The 16997-nt window shown below is 38.4% G+C and overlaps 2 protein-coding genes and 1 pseudogene across 2 annotated transcripts; 2 read left to right on the top strand and 1 right to left on the bottom strand.

The window, feature by feature from the left end:
• Positions 1-207: 207 nt before the first annotated feature.
• LOC148098937 (dehydrogenase/reductase SDR family member 11-like) lies at positions 208-4672 on the top strand. Its single transcript, XM_087851084.1, has 7 exons — positions 208-364; positions 1546-1755; positions 2298-2392; positions 3594-3723; positions 3843-3929; positions 4016-4081; positions 4211-4672. The coding sequence occupies exons 1-7, from the start codon at positions 233-235 to the stop codon at positions 4241-4243; spliced, it is 753 nt and encodes a 250-aa protein (XP_087707210.1). The 5' UTR covers positions 208-232; the 3' UTR covers positions 4244-4672.
• Positions 4673-5848: 1176 nt separating this feature from the next.
• LOC102776047 (dehydrogenase/reductase SDR family member 11-like) lies at positions 5849-11239 on the bottom strand. The gene is made up of 7 exons (XM_087851082.1): positions 9867-11239; positions 8515-8724; positions 7610-7704; positions 6576-6705; positions 6370-6462; positions 6216-6281; positions 5849-6100 (listed from the first exon to the last, which is right to left on the bottom strand). The coding sequence occupies exons 3-7, from the start codon at positions 7654-7656 to the stop codon at positions 6071-6073; spliced, it is 366 nt and encodes a 121-aa protein (XP_087707208.1). The 5' UTR covers positions 7657-7704; positions 8515-8724; positions 9867-11239; the 3' UTR covers positions 5849-6070.
• Positions 11240-13620: 2381 nt separating this feature from the next.
• On the top strand, positions 13621-16966 carry LOC102775757 (glutathione S-transferase omega-1-like; annotated as a pseudogene).
• The last annotated feature ends 31 nt before the right edge of the window (positions 16967-16997 follow it).

The raw sequence follows: 16997 nt of genomic DNA, 5'->3' as shown, positions 1-16997 counted from the left end.
CGTGTCACAGAGTAAAAGTTATCTCAAACTGTTTTTATAAACCTGACAACAGGATTGGCTGAAAGCCTCCCTGCAGGGCGGAGAACTGTAGCTGTTTGAGAGGAAAAGGCGGACTGACATGACTCAGATGTTTCTCTCTATATATAAATGCTCACACGGGACAGTGAAAGATCCGTCGCTCTCTCTCTTCGTATTTGTGCTTCTTTCGTGCTTGTTGCAGGTTACCGCTGTGATGGAGCGCTGGCGTGGCAGAGTGGCTCTGGTGACCGGAGCCTCGGTCGGCATTGGGGCGGCTATAGCTGTAGAGTTGGTCCGGCTCGGTATGAAAGTAGTGGGCTGCGCCAGGGACGTCGCAAAAATCCAGGTTTGTTCTGAAGTGAAAACTCAGTTTCAGCGTAGAGTATCTTGACCTGAAAGTGGTTGTCTGCCAAAAACTGATTTCCGGTATTTGGCAAAAACTGATTAATGTATTTAAACTGCTATAAAGAACTTATTGGTCTATAATATGTGAAACATATTTCAAATGTATCCCTCATCAATGATATCAAGTCATCTTGAGCAACAAAACACATTCCTGTAACAAGGTAGAAGCCGCGATCAGTTTTTGGCAGTGACTTTTATGTATCCTTTATTTATGCACTTAAAAAAAATTCTGTTGACTTTAAAAATGTCTCTTTTAAGAGTAATCTGGCCAAGAGGACAGCTGAAATTCCAACAAAAGCAAAAATAGTTCTGTAAACATATTTTAATTGACAGAATGGAGCTGGTTGGTTATAATGTAACCAGTTACAAAGATACTTGAGAAACAGGTAATTTTTTAATTTTATATATAACCTCTTTGTAATACCTGTTCACCAAAGGCTATTTAGCAACATACGTTACGATATTACACGTAAAAAACACACGGAAACATTGGAAATCAGTTTTTGGCAGGCAATCACTTTTTGGCACAAAACCGGACTGGTAATCTGGTAAACCGGGTATTTTCGAGTGTCCTGCAGGTTTTAGTTGTGCCCTTCATCCAACACAGCTGATTTAAAGGCTAAATTACCTCCTCAACGTGTCTTGAAGTTCTCCAGAAGCCTGGTGTGTTGACCCAGGGAATTATCTAAAACCTGCAGGACACCGGCCCTCGAGGTCTGGACTTCGACACCCCTGCTCTAGACAGAACTATTCAAACATGTTTGGGGGCTGAATTTTTTACAGTCTGCAGTGGTTCAGTAGAATCTTTTGTTAAGTAAAAATGCTCCAGTCAGATAAAAACTACTCCTCCTACTAAAATAATCTTGTTGCTTTTGAGATAGAAAGATAAGTTACTGTGCAGCAGATCTGATGAAACAACTGATGGCAGGATGTGTTCAGACATGAGTTGAGACCCAGTGAGAAGAATGTTTTTGCAGTTGGAGAAAAAAATCTGACTTCCAGTGTTGTACAAAGTTACTGATCAGCTGTGTTATGAAAACTGAAATCCACAAATTTACAGTAATTACAGGGCAGAGTTATTTTGAAGCTAAACCTCTGTCATCATTCCCTTCTTGGTTTCAGAAACTGGCAGCAGAGTGTCAGAGTGCCGGCCACCCTGGTGTTTTGGTTCCTATCAAGTGTGACTTGACCAAAGAAGAGGAGATTCTGGCCATGTTCGCAGCGATCAAAGAGCAGCACAAAGGTGTGGATGTGTGCATCAACAACGCTGGCTTATCTCATCCAGAGCAACTGCTAAGTGGCAAAACCAGTGCCTGGAAGAACATCATGGATGTAAGACCTCAGAGTTATTTTAGAAAAAAATTATCTGCAGTTCTGTTTGAAAGAAGCGTTCACAGGAGTGATTTCCCAGAAGAGCAATTAAATGATCCGTTTTAAGTCGATTTGTTCATAGTTTTTAGAATATGAAACTTTCAATTTAGTCCATATCAAAAACAGAAATTTGGACAGAACAAAACTTATTATCATGCAGAAAATTTTCAGCTGCATTAGGCTTATATTAGACAGAGAGAAAGAAAGTTTATTTTAATGTAAATGAACCAGTATAACCATTTCCAAACAAGTCATCCATTAAATCACATTCTGCTGAATATAATCCATCACAAAAAAAGAAAGTCTGATACAACCAAAGTCATGACTCTCATCTGAATTACAAAGTTGTTGTCCTAAAATCCTGCAAAACAACATAGTTTGTTAAAATAAGTGCAATAGGACAAAACTCAAAAAGTTGAAAAGTTCCACGAAAGTAGGCAAACAACTCCACTGGAGAATTTTGATTTTCTTTGTTGTTTATTTCTCCGCTTGGTCTCTTACAGGTCAACGTTCTTGCACTGAGCATCTGCACACGTGAAGCTTATCAGTCAATGAAAGAGAGAAACGTGGACGATGGGCACATCATAAACATAAACAGGTGCAGTTTTACTTGCTAATAGAAAGTGACAGAACTTTGAAATCTGTCGATTTAAATGTCACATAAATGTCATAATATGATTCTAATCATCATATAGTCTGATTAAGACCATCCTGTAGCAACATGACTCAACAGACCTTTTTCAAAGCACACATTTGGCTAACAGGAAAAGCAAAGATGGCGCTATTAACAATACTCATTGTTCTTATGCATAGAGATGACTATCTGTTGAATTCAAGCCAAATAATGCAACACACAACGATGATTAAATCTGTCTTGCCTGGGCATGTCTTTCTGTATTTTCTCTACTGATGTTGTTCCTCTTTGTGTTTCTTGTCTGATAAATCTCCCCTGCTCTGAACTGATGTAGACCTGCGAGAAGCCAAATTCTCCTAACATAGACTAGATTTTCTGAAACCCAAAAACAAACTTAGAGGAGGTGCGGAACATAGTACCACTTGTTAGTATAAGAATTACAATATGGATAAAGGTCATTTATGGGCTTTTGGTCCAGTGACACCAAAAACATGTTTCCTACTGCAACAGACCGTGCTTCTTTCACTTAAACCCGAAGCCACTAAATGAAATGCAGTAATCATTATTTATTGATTTGATTTTTTTCTATTGTGGAAAATGTTTGTAGATCAGGATTATTTTGTAATCACATCATTATTACAAGATTTAAGAAGGGAAATAACAGATCTTTGTTTAAGGACTTTACTAGGGCAATGATTACTTTAATTGCTAGTTAATCTGAAAAACGTAGAAATAGTTTAAAATGAATTTGTTCGTTCATGGCTTATAAAACTCCTGTTGCAGCTTGTGTGGACATCATGTCTTTGATTTTGCTGATCTACATTTGCAGGATCAGACAATAGAATAAAGCCAATATTGTGTATTTACCTATTTATTTTATTTGTTATACTATTAAAAAGGTCTGTAGCTCTCTGTTATTAAAACATTTAGGAAGCAAAAAGAGTCAAACCCCATGCCAGGGGTTCACTAGTATAATAATTAGTTTTATTAACTGTTAATTTGAAAAAAGTGCCAGACAGTAGTGAAAAATGTCTATCACAATATCCTAAAACCTAAAGTGACATCTTCATTTTAATTAATTGACCAACCAGCAATTCAGAACAGATCACTGTATCAGTCTTGGTAAATGCTGATTTGGTAACAGCTTGTAAACCTTCTGTTGCAGCGTGTGTGGACATCACGTCTTACCTGTTGCTGATCTGCATTTCTACACCGCCACCAAGTATGCTGTGACCGCTCTGACTGAGGGCCTGAGACAGGAGCTGCGTGCTGAAAAGAGTCATATCCGAGCCACAGTAAGGCTTTAAAACACACTGTAACCAACTGGAAAAGTGCAGTTAACACAAGTATAAGCTGCTGTGAGACACATGCACAGTAGATCCTACAGTTCTTTAATCATTGTCTCCTTTTGCAGAGCATTTCTCCTGGTTTAGTGGTGACAGAATTTGTATCACGGGCACACAATCCTGATGACGTGGCTGGCATATATGCCTCATATAAGGTAAAATTATTAATCCTACAGTTTGTGGAGGGTTGACATGATCATTCAGATAAAATCAAATGACGCATTTGGCACTTCTCTAACAGGCTCTGCAAGCAGAAGACATTGCCAGTGCTGTCACGTACATCCTCAGTGCCCCTCCTCATGTTCAGGTTTGTGATTTTTCTCTTTATTTTCAGTCCTTTCTGTTTTGAACTTTCCTCTTTAGCATTTTAAATAACAACACTTTCCTTATAATAATTTAAGATGATCATATAACATTCACATAACTTTTCTTTCAGATTGGAGAACTTGTGCTCGAAGCTATAAAGTAGGTGTCATGCAGCTTTTGTTGCTCCAGCAACTCCAGGATCAGGGTAGTCTTCACATTAAGGTGATGTGATTGACTCATCTGACTACCCAACACAGCAAGATCAATTTACAGAATACGGAAAGAAACAATAAGGAAATTTGTCCAAGAGTTAACTGTCTTCTTCTTAAAAATGCTGGAACATGACGCACTTCCTCTGTCGCATGTTTAACTGTGACCTACCTCTTATGACAGTCTGTGAGGATCTTACCGTCACTGTGTATTTTAGTGTCTTTGAGAAGTTGCACCATGTGACCCTGTCATATATTCTACTGGCATTTTTTTATTTCTTTATTACATTTAACAAAGTGCTATCAAACTGGTCATGAAATAACTTTTTGATGTGTTCCTGAAAATTTGACGCTAATATAATAAAAAAATATTTTCAAAAGAATTTGTTGTTATTTCCCCTACCTGGGAAATTTTGTAACAGGGTGGAAAAGAGAGTTGACCCTTGGATACAGGAGGTGAAATGTGGTTTAATAACATAAACAGTACATGAACTGTAGGAGCTTTTTTCACAGGATTGTCACTGTGGAGCCGTGATGCAAATACTGTGTCCAGTAAAGCAGGAGAGATGCACAAAAAAGGTGGATAGTGAGGGAGCTGAAGGAAGCAATGTATATGTATCTCATAGCAGCTTGGGGTGTACTTTAACTGTGACTGTGGCTCGAATGTGGGTCTTTTCTGCACAAATTACTTGGATAGTTTCTTAGATGTTTCTTTAATGAATTGTTTATGTAACTTCCCTCTTCAGCAAGGGCAAACCAATCATTACTAACTCATTAGAGTCTGTACCGCTACTTTGGTCACACTTCCTGGTGGGATAGACATAATTACAGGTTGATGTAAAAAGCAATTCAAAAAAGTCCATCGGGCGCATGGGAGTTTGCCCAACCAGTCTGCATCTGTTTTGTGGACTTGGAGAAGGCATTCTACCGTGTCCCTGGTGGGGTCCTGTGGGGGGTGCTCCGGGAGTATGGGGTGTCTGGCCCATTGTTACGGGCCATTCTGTACTTATTTTTTTATGGACAGAATTTCTAGGCATAGCCAAGTGGTGGAAGGCTTTCACTTCGGTGGTCTCAGGATGTCATCTCTGCGTTTGGCAGATGATGTGGTTCTGTTGGCTTCATCAGGTGATCTCTCGGCTGTCCTGGGAACGTCTTGGTGTTCCCACACATAAGCTGGAGGAGGTGGCTGGGGAGAGAGAGGTCTGGGCTTCTCTGCTTGGGCTGCTGCCCCCGCGATCCGACCCCGGATAAGCGAAAGAAAATGGATGGATGGATGGATGGATAATATAGAATATATATATTCTATATTATTATTATTTTAGTATTTTCAGAATAAAGGCAATAGAATAAAATTTTGGATATTTAATTTAGTAGATTTTTATGCTGCCTGTCCTGAAATAAACCCAAGGGATTTATGTCGGATAGTTAAATGTATATTTCAGAATTTTTTATTGTTTTATACTTTATACTGGTTGAATTCTTTCCATCATAAACTGTTTTTTAAATGAAATATCCTCTATATATTAATAATAAATACTGGAGCGCAATAAAGGTCCCCTGAAAATCATTTTATTTCACACATTCAAACTTTTCAGTACAAATGTTTCAGCACCCTGATAAATGTAGTTAAGACGTAAGACTATATGAGAGAGCACATGATGCAACTTGTCAAAGAGACTGAAGAAACACACAGTGATAGTAACCTCCTCAGAGGCCATTTTGAAAACAGGAAGGCAACAAAAATATTGCAGTTGCCGAAGAAACAACTTCAGTGACTTGTGCTACACAGCTTCAATGTGAATGTCTCCAATCTGAAAGAAAAGTAAAATAATGCTTTATTATTATAAGTAAACTGGTGATATTGAGAATGTTGCAGCGCAAAATTCAATGAGTCAAAAAACTGTTGTAAAAGTGAAAATTACAAACCTGAACATGAGGAGGAGCACTGAGCACATATGCGATAGCACTGACGATATCTTTTGCTTCCAAAGACTGTCAAAGAAGTGAAAAAATGCTTAAATTATTTTTTATCTGAGTAATCAAATCAACAGTACACAAACTATAGGATTAATGGTTTTACCTTATACGCAGCATATATCCCATCTTTTTTCTTGGGATTTTCACTGTGGAGCCGTGCTGCAAATTCTGTGTCCACTAAACCAGGAGAAATGCACTGAGAAAAAACAAAAATGGAAATTTCAGTAAACAATGTGTATGTGTCTCAAAGCAGCCGATCTTGGTGTTAAAGACACATTTGGAGTCAATTAGTGTCTTTTAAATACTCACCGTGGCTCGGATAAGGGTCTTATCTGCACGCAGCTCCTGTCTCAGGCTCTCAGTCAGAGCGGTTACAGCAAACTTGGTGGCGGTGTAGAAATGCAGATCAGCAACAGGTAAGACGTGATGTCCACACACGCTGCAACAGAAGGTTTACAAGCTTTTACCAAATCAGCATTTACCAAGACTGATACACTGATCTGATCTCAGATCTTCATATGAGAAAAATCCCCAACCAATCATATTTAGGTTCTGAATTGCTGGTTGGTCAATTAATTAAAATGAAAATGACACTTTAGGTTTTAGGATATTGTGATAGACATTTTTCACTACTGTCTGGCACTTTTTTCAAATTAACAGTTAATTAAAATAATCATTATACTAGTGAACATCCGACATGGGGTTTGACTCTTTTTGCTTCCTAAATGTTTTAATAGCAGAGAGCTACAGACCTTTTTAACAGTATAACAAATAAAATAAATAGGTAAATACACAATATTGGCTTTATTCTATTGTCTGATCCTGGATTTGATGTTGTGCATGTTGGGTAAAAGAAGCTTATGCTGTAGCCAACATGTAATTTGGTGTAACTGAACTAAAAAGTCCATAAATTACCTTTCAGCATAATCCATTTTGTACAGTAAGAAGTGGTACGAGACCCCTTGTAATTTCACTGGGTGCTGCTTTAAGGTTTAAAAAAATCTAGCCTATGTTAGGAAACTCTCACTAGTCTACATCAGGCCAGACGAGGGGATATGAATTAGATAAAAAAGAACAATAACAGTGGAAAATATGCGTAAAAGGCCTAACAGTGTCTTGCCTTGTTTTGTTTGAATTGAGAAGATAATAATCTCCATGTCAAAGAGCTAGCAGTATTGTTAATACCACCACCTGTGCTTTTCCTGTTAACCAAATATTTGATGTGAAAAGGGTTTAAAGAGTCCTGGACAATCATGATGGTATTGGTCAAGATATTTTTCTGATGATTAAGTCTACAGACTTCACAAATCCCCATCATTATTCATCAACAAATAAAACTGCACCTGTTGAGATTTATGATGTGCCAATCGTCCACGTTTCTCTCTTTCATTCACTGATAAGCTTCCTGTGTGCAGACGCTCAGTGCAAGAACGTTCACCTGTAAGAAACCAAGCCGAGAAATAAACAACCAGGAAAATCAACACTTTCCAAATGACTCATTTACTTTTTGTTTCTTGTGCATAAGAAGCATTAAGTAGTTTTTAGCCACTTGTATACCTTTTTAACTCCCTGAGTTTTGTCAGATTGTGTAACAATTTTGTAATTCAGATGATTCATGAGTTCGGTTGAATCATACTTCCTGTTTTTGGGATGGATTAAACTGAGCATAATGTACCCCACCTATTTACAGTGAACTTTTACACAGAATGTGATTTACAGTGTGATTAATGGATGACTTGTTGGAAAACTGGTCACAGTGGTTTATTTACATTGAAATATTTTTTTTCTCTGTCTGTCATATATAAGTCTGCTGCAGCTGAAAACTTTCTCCATGACAGTGACATTAAACATCAAAATTTAAATATTCAAAATATAAAAAAGCAAAATTTTGCATAGTTTGTTTAGATTAAATAACTGCAAAAACTGCAGAAAATAGTAACGACAATATTTTGAATCAACAAATTTCTTGTATTTTTTCAATATATTTTTTTACCCACTTTTGTGTATTTTTTTTTCTTACCTTTCTCAGCTATTTAGTTTTGTGATATTATGAACTGGATTGTTTTCTGTTGTAGTAATTTACCTACTACGGTGATAAAACTACAAGCTCTGTCTTAGCTTATTCTACAAACTACGAATGAGTCAACGTTAGAGTGATCATTGAAGTTCACTTCAGTGTTCTGCTGGGGAAGCCATTACTCAACTTTCACACAGCTGCAGATTTTCTAAAACATTTCTGAGCTCTTACATTCATCATGTTCTTCCAGCTGTTGGTTTTGCCGTTTAGCAGCGGCTCTGGGTGAGCCAAGCCAGCGTTGTTGATGCAGACGTCCACGCCTTAGTGCTGTTCCTTGATCGCTGCAAACATGGCCAGAATCTCCTCCTCTTTGCTCAAGTCACACTTGAATGGGACCAAAACACCAGGGTGGCCGGCGCTCCGACACTCTGTTGCCAGTTTCTGAAACCAAAAAGGAAACGATGACAAATGTTCAGCTTCAAAATAACATTAGTGTTGTATAACACTGCCCTTCAAATGTATATGTAAGGTTACTGTAAATATGTTTAAGATTTGCTTTAAGATTTGAGCTTGTATTTCACAACTCATTTCAGTAATTTGTCCAAAACTGGAAATCCCATGTCTGAACACATCCTGCCCTCACTGGTTCACCAAGACTGCTGTACAGTACCTTAAAAAACAAAAACTATTTTAACATGAAAACATTCTGACAGTATATTATAACCGAGACCCTCACGAGGGAGATCACTCATTTCATATGTGGAAAACTGTAGACTGTAAACAGTTAAGCTGCTGGATGTGTACAAATAGTCCAGTCCTTCTTCTTGTAGTCTTTTTCATATTGTTTGTGTTTTCTATCATTCAACCTGGGCTGAGTCCTGCTTTTAAGTCCTTCACTTTACAATTCATTTCAAATTGTTATTTAAAAAAACCCTGTCATTTTCCCCACAGTTTATTCTGCAGTTTAGTTACCAATGTTTCTCACCTTGTTGATCCTCAAAGAAGGGTTTTGAAAAGTGCTATATGTATAAATACATGCATTATATTCATTATCATACAGATTCATTTTGTTTGGCTATATCGAGAGAACAAACAAAGACAGTTGAAACCAGGACTTGCATAATATACAAATATTCTTCAAGTCGTTAAACTCTAAATCCTTCATGTGTCGTCAGTTAATTTTTGCCCAGCTTTCTGTTTCTGTGCTGGACTTAACTGAAAATCTATTAGCAGTGAACTTTTACATTGAATCTGATTTACCAAACAGTCAGCATGCAATATTATAATACTGTATAACGGCGGTAAAAGAAAAAAAAAAAACTTTACAAAGACTTATAGTTCATTTCAGTCTTACAATGGATTATGTGTTGCAAAGCTCGTTCTGCAGGTTTATTTAACTGCCATAAAATCGGCTACTGTCCAGCCTCTCATCATTTTTTGCTGTATCAACATAATCATCAAACTATGAGTATGCATGCTTGCCCCAACAACAAACAAAACAAATAAAAAAAACACAAAAAAAACCTTTTAAAAAATGCAGTTGTTGCTCTTTGCTGAAAAGGAGTTTTCACTTCAAAACAAACCTGGATTTTCCCGACATCCCTGGCGCAGCCCACCACTTTCATACCGAGCCGGACCAGCTCTACCGCTATTGCCGCCCCAATCCCAACCGAGGCGCCGGTCACCAAAGCCACTCTTCCCTGCCAGCGCTCCATCACAGTTCGGCAACTTGCAACACACACGAAAGAACCACAAATACGAAGAGAGAGAGTGACGGATCTGAACTATAGCCTGCTGTGACAATAAGTCATGTTTGTGTATTAGGCAATATAAGGAAAGGGAGCGACATATTTGCCAATTCATTATAAATATGTGTTACATAATCTCTCCTGATGTTTAGACCAGTTCATTCATTGTTAGCATCAATACTATGTTAAATCAATATTACACATGTACTATGTTTATTAAAATGTAATAAATACACATTTACCATCTAATGGCAGTATTCCGTATCTTAAATTAAAAATTGCCTTAAACTGTTTTCATAAACACAAAAACAAGATTAATTGCATGCGTCCATGCAGGGGGAGAGCTGCCTCTATAACGTCAACACAAACCCAACCATGCTGACAAAATGTCATGGTCCAGGGTCGTTGTGATGAGGTTTTTTTTAGCTTTGATTTCTTATTTCTTAGATGACTGGCTCCTATTCGTATTGTTACTCCAGTATTCCCCACTGATTCCATGTCTCTGTTTCCTTGCTTCCATTTTTCCTCCTTCAGTCTTGTATACGTGTCAGTACTTTTCTCCTTGTCATAGTGGGGTGTGGTTTTGGGTTCAGCTGCAGCAGTGTCAGGTGAGGTGACTGGCACACCTGTTGTGCATTAGCCAGTAAACCTAATGAGGGGGCATCTATGCTGACAAACCCAGCAATGGTGTGGAGAGCTGTTTGTGGGGTTATGAACCATTCAGGGGAGGAATTTGAATGCACTTTATGCACATCTCTTTTGCTAGCTGTGGTGGAGGTGTGGTCCCTAGCTCAGCTGCAGGCAAGGGCGTACATTTGGTTTTGGCATTGGTGGGGACGGATAATTCAACCACCGAACCCTGCCCTGTTTCTTTTTTTCCCCCTTTTTGTCTTTGCTTCTTGATAAAAAGAAGGAGAAATATACTTGTCTACATATGCTATTCTGCATGCTTTTAAACCATTTAAAATTACAATTCATAGTTTTATATATGTGAATGATATAATGTTAAATTACTATTAAACAAATGACTGACTAAGTATTTTAGACTTTAGTTTACTTCAGCCATATTCCATATAAATCAAGTATCATACAAAAATAAAAATAGCTTCAACTATAGTCATGACAATAAAAGAATATGACTTTAAGGACTTAAGAACATTACTTCAGTTATAGTACACCAACATATCTTATACATTAGCACTAAGGGAACACTGAATGACCTGGTGGTTTTTGTCCATAAAACTACTCATCTAAGATTACCACAAAATTATTATTATGTGCTTGCTTTGCCTCACCTTTGGCCCTGGCTCTTCCCCTCTGACTGCACTAGGACATATTGCCACCTGATAAAATAACACATTGATTCGTGCCATATAAAAAGTGAGTCAATTCAGATTCTTTGTCAAATATACACTAATGAATCAATTTACATCAGCAGCCTAACAATTGTCATGATAATAAATACTAGTTAATCTATAGCACCAAATCATCAGTCAGTCACCTGTGACCTCGCCTCTTCATCTCTGTCCGAGCTACAACATGGCAGAGCTGCCTCTGTCACCTGATAAATAACAGTGAGACATTCCACATACATGCAGTCACACATGTGCTTCAAATACAGTCATGAACCACCAAGTCATCATCCAATTCCACCTGTGACCTTGTGTCACCCTTGCTCTCTGTGCTTTGTGTTGGTTCTTCTGTCACCTGACAAATAGGACATACATGACAATAAGAATAAAATATGTAGCTGCTTCAGTGCTTCTGACAATTTGTGCAGATCTTGACTCATCAGTAATGTTTGTAGGGTGAGTGCATTTTTAAAACAATTTGTGCAAACTGCATTACAACCTACCTCATGATATATTGTCTCAAACATCAACCCTATGAATATGTCAGTACCATTAGGATGAAATTTTTGTGTCACCGACATTTTAACGTTAGACATAATTTTAACAGACTCTGTAAACTAATATCCTGGCTCGCTCGAGGCTGCCGTTTTCTCTGACAGTTTCAATCAAAATTAGAAATGCTACTCTGGGAGACTGAGATAACTAATAGTGCTGCATGTTGTGCAGTTAGTTTCCAAAACATGTTATTCATGGTTACATACAATTTTAGACTGATGTGGGCCAAAGCCTAGCATAGCCTGTAACGTTATTAGGACGGACACATTATATGAGTGAACTTGACTTTAAGTGACTCACAGGTTTCTCTGAAAAATACTTTCTTATATCTAGGTTCTTCCTTTTTCTGCCGTCCTCCTCTCCTCCTCGCAGCGCAGACTTGCCGCTGCTAAAACTAAACAGAGCTCCCTGAAAGGCACAGCCAATCACATTGGCCATATTTGTCACATGAGGTAGGACTCCAGTAGAGAACGTAATTTAACTCTTTCTGCACCGCTGGGTGAATGAGACGTTGACAGATCTTTTTTCTTTCTTTCTATCGGGTTTGTTTTTCTTTACGCGAAGAGATCAAATTATTGGTGGAGACAATTCAATAACAGCTGAATATTGGTCGGGACATGTCCCTTCCGTCCATGCCAAATCTACGCCCTTGGCTGCAGGGGAGGAGTGGTGCAGTGAGCTCAAGGGGGCGGTACCAGGAGGCAAGTGAGCTACAGGTGGTGGCGATTGACTGATCACGGTGTCTCTTTCCGTTTCTGTATATAGTGAAAGCAGTCGAGTGGAGACGAAGAGAGCTGGACTGGAACAGACCTTGTTTCTTGAGTTCAAAACTGTCAATAAAATGCAATAATAGTAAGCACAATCATTGTGTGTGTCGTGTACTTTTACACTAACATTTTTGATCCATGTGTGAAAGATAAAACAAAGGAAGACTGTTTGCTGCCTCGGTCATACAGCAGATGCAGGCAGTAATATCCCACTTTTAGCTCAGTGGTGTCGAAGTCCAGGCCTCGGGGGCCGGTGGCCTGCAGGTTTTAGATAATACCCGGGGTCAACACACCTAATTCAAATGATTAGTTCATTACCAGGCCTCTTGAGAACCTCAAGACACGTTGAGGAGGTAATTTCGCCTTTAAATCAGCTGTGTTGGATCAAGGACATCTAAAACCTGCAGGACACCGGCCCTCGAGGCCTGGACTTCGACACCTGTGGTTTAGTCCTTCCTCTCTTCTATATCATAACAGTGAAAAGCAGAGTGAGACCTTACCATTACTCTTTTCTACAAACAGAAATATAGTAAATGTAAACCATAAGGATTCTTTGACAAAATTCTACAGTATATATAGTTAGGCCCATACGTTTTTGACTGATGATTGATTATTTTTTTTAGCTTTTCCTCCACACACTTCTGTCAAAAAATAAGAAATAAAAAATCAAGAGGGGATTAAAACTAACAAATTGTAAGCCTTAAAGCAATTCTGTGGTCAGGTGAGGCCTGTTTCCAATTTATTTCATGACAATCTAAGTAGGTTAAAAAATAACCTGGAGTTGATTCCAAACTTTCCGCAAATAAAGGGAGGAATGTCAGAAGGAAACAAAAGGGGCAGCATTGTTGCAATGTCATGGTTAGTCATGTTGATGTTCAAGTTCAAGTTCAGGCAGCTTTCATTGTCATTTGAACCATGTACAGTGGTACAGTACAAAGAGGAATGAGACAGCATTCCTCCAAGACCCTGGTGCTACAGATGACACATAACAGACAAACACAGGACTGCGTAAAGTGGAATGTGCAAAATTGAAAAATAGAAAAGGCAAGACAGTGCATGACTATACAGAACAGGACGATAGAGACACAAGACAGTGCAATGGCGCCACCAGTCATCTTTGTTAAATGGTAAGTGGATTGATTCTTATATAGTGCTTTTCTACTCTCCCAGAGTACTCAAAGCGCTCTATACAACATGCCACATTCACCCAATCACACCCATTCAACCAAGCACTTTCTTCTACTCTTAGTGCTTCCTAAATACATTCAGACACATTCATACTCTGATGGAAGCATCTGAGAGCAATTTGGGGACTTAGTATCTTGCCCAAGGATACTTGACATGCAGACTGGAGGAGCCAGGGATCGGAGCAGGTCACCTGCTGATTGGAAGGTTAGTGGTTCGATCCCTGGCTCCTCCCGTCTGCATGTCAAGTAAGGGAGTGATGTATTTGCAAAGTCATTATGAGCATTACATAATCTGTCCTGATGGTTGTAAATGTAGACCAGCTGAGTCACTGTTGACGTGAGTATTGTCTATTACAATAATGATATTTATATGACTGAATCAGAAGAGCACAGCCTGTCACAGTGGACAATGTGGTTTCTCTTTACTGCAAATTCATAAGAAATAAGGTAATAAATACTTTGTAGAAAGCAGGGTCATGTATGCAATATGTGTTTTGTAATAGATTAGTCAAGGAATTATTTCTAAGATTGTTATTTCAGCCTACACAAACACACTTCAGCCCGAAGTTCAGAGAATTCATCCAACACGTGATTCCCACACGTGCATCACAAAAAAGAATGTTCACTGTTGTACACTGCCTCTACAGGAATTAAGTAGCAGCTAGGTGCTGCTATTAAATATATTGATCATCAGCAAGTATGAGCACCTCTATAAAATCTGAGGTTTTTACCAGTTTTCTGGTCTGGAGCATCATTTCTAAGAACACACTGGGAAAAAGAGTGGGAAAGAGAGGGAAAAAGAGTCCTCTTTCTAAGAACAACACAGACTTCTCATACACGCACATCGCGGTGTATAAATTCAGAACTTCAGCCGCACTATTCACTCGTGAAAATCTGAGCTCAGTCTTCACAGCCCGTCTTCTTTTTGTCTCATTCATTACTTCAGGTGCCAACACGTCTGCTGAAAAGCATCTCGCTAAAGGTAAGACTTTAAGATATTACTGCGTTAAGTGAAGCCTCTGAAGTGTAGTAAGCGCTGTTCCGTTCCCTGACCCGTTCTGCTCACTGAGCTCTGTCATGCTCCCTTACCTAGCTTGTGGTTAGGGTGTAGTTGCAGTTTTACCATGCATTGTAATTAGGTCAATATTGATATTATTCGTGACGATTAAAAGCATGCGACTGAAAACGACTTTAAAAAAAAGTCAGAACAAATAGTGACACACTGTGGCTTCTCTAAAAACAAACAGACGTCAGAAAATTACTTCTTCCTGCTAAAGAAAGGGTACAAATATGTAAATATACAACATCCATTTAAAGTCTACAGTATATAAATATTACCATGGAGGTATTTGTAATGTTAAAGAAGGTGCTCTTTTCACATTTTTATACACAATTCGTTTCCAAAAATCTTGGGATGTTGTGTAAAATTAAAATAGGAATGTATTGTAACGATTTAAAATCCTTACAATTAACTATAAACATGGGGCCCACCTGCTAATAACAAATATAAAATTCACTTTGCCCTCGTGGAAGCACAACATGTTCCAAACTGACAACTATAGAATTCCTTTAATTTATTGAACATTGTGTGAATTTTGTGCTTTCCTAATGATTCCTATATTCCATGGGAAGTACAATGGATACATTAAAACAATTCAGCATTTTAAAATGTTGCATTACTGGCCTGAAAACACAAGTTAACTTCTTCTCCAAGCTGCTTTTTCTCATGGATGAAGGTTTTTGTTTCCCTCAGGTAGTGCAGCACCTGGCCCAGTCCCTAAAGGGTACATCAAAGTTTACAGCATGAGGTTCTGCCCTTTTGCCCATAGGGCCAGATTAGTGCTGAAAGCCATAGGAATCAAGTAAGGCTACTTTTTATTCTGCTTTACTTTACGAATGGAAAGTCATGACAATCCTAACCTTTACTTAAACACGTATGTGCAACCTGTTTTTGTGTTTCAGGCATGAAATCATAAATGTCCATCTGGCAGACAAGCCTGAGTGGTACCTTAAAAAGAATCCATTTGGGATTGTCCCGACACTAGAGACACCTGCTGGTGAGTTGATATATGAGTCACCGATCACCTGTGAATAGTTGGATGAAGTTTACCCTGAAAAGCAGCTGCTTCCTTCTTCTCCTTTTGCTAAAGCAAAGAATGATGCTGGAGTATTTTTCCAAAGTAGGTCACATGGAAACTTGCACATAAATCTTTATATTTTGTTTTTTTTTTAATTACCAAATAATCAGTTTAATGTCACTGTTTTAGAGGATAGGATATTTTTACAGGATCTCATCAGGGAGAAAGAATGGTCAGGATGTCTCAGGACTGGAAGCTGAACTGAAAGAAAAGCTTTCCAAATTGAATGAGGTAGGTGGCACAATTGAGGCTTCTAGTTTCTTTACACATAAACATATAATTTGAAAGACTGTGTGTGAATGAGTATGCTTGCAACTTTGCTTGCCACTCATAATTACTAATCAAAGGATTATTAAGATTATCTATACCTGGTTATTTTAGAGTATTAAATGCAACTCTAATGAAAGTAATATTCAATTTCTAGGACCTTGTTAACAAGAAGATCAAGTTTTTTGGTGGTGATTCCATAACAATGATTGACTACATGATGTGGCCGTGGTTTGAGAGACTGGAGGTCTTTGAGCTGCAACAGTAGGTTTTCCAGATCTTGTTGTTCCATAAAGGTTTACGTCTTCCATGTGGACTTATTTTTCTTCCTTTCAAATGAAGAAATAACAGTGCCCAGTCTGCAAAACTGTAACACAACTAAAGTAACAGTTTAATATCTAATTTGAGCTTTTCTTCCTTTGTAGCATCTACTGAATATCTTATATTTATTTCCTGTCTGCTGGATGTTTTGCAAACAAATGTGGGTTCACATGCTGTAATTTACTTTTGTCTCCTAGCTGTCTGGATGGCACACCTGAGATGAAGATGTGGACAGAGCGCATGCTGGAAGATCCAGCTGTCAAAGCCACAATACACAGCGTAGATGCCCACAAGGCCTTCTTCAAGTCCTTCGTTGATGGAAAACCAGACTATGACTATGGCCTGTAGAAGTTTGTGCTGATATCACTGAACAAAAATA

The sequence above is a fragment of the Neolamprologus brichardi genome, chromosome 14 (assembly GCF_056152115.1).
Source record: "Neolamprologus brichardi isolate AB-2024 chromosome 14, ASM5615211v1, whole genome shotgun sequence".
Lineage (NCBI taxonomy): Eukaryota > Metazoa > Chordata > Actinopteri > Cichliformes > Cichlidae > Neolamprologus > Neolamprologus brichardi.
Note: the sequence above shows the minus strand (reverse complement) of the source record. Positions and strands in the feature narration are given on the sequence as shown.

Coding starts and splice junctions, on each gene's coding strand:
- LOC148098937 (XM_087851084.1), top strand. CDS start 233: ATGGAGCGCTGGCGTGGCAGAGTGGCTCTGGTGACCGGAGCCTCGGTC. Junction 365..1,545: donor GGGACGTCGCAAAAATCCAG/GTTTGTTCTGAA, acceptor TCTTGGTTTCAG/AAACTGGCAGCAGAGTGTCA. Junction 3,724..3,842: donor AGAGTCATATCCGAGCCACA/GTAAGGCTTTAA, acceptor CTCCTTTTGCAG/AGCATTTCTCCTGGTTTAGT.
- LOC102776047 (XM_087851082.1), bottom strand. CDS start 7,656: ATGAAAGAGAGAAACGTGGACGATTGGCACATCATAAATCTCAACAG. Junction 6,282..6,369: donor GGATATATGCTGCGTATAAG/GTAAAACCATTA, acceptor CTTCTTTGACAG/TCTTTGGAAGCAAAAGATAT. Junction 6,101..6,215: donor GTGCTCCTCCTCATGTTCAG/GTTTGTAATTTT, acceptor CTTTTCTTTCAG/ATTGGAGACATTCACATTGA.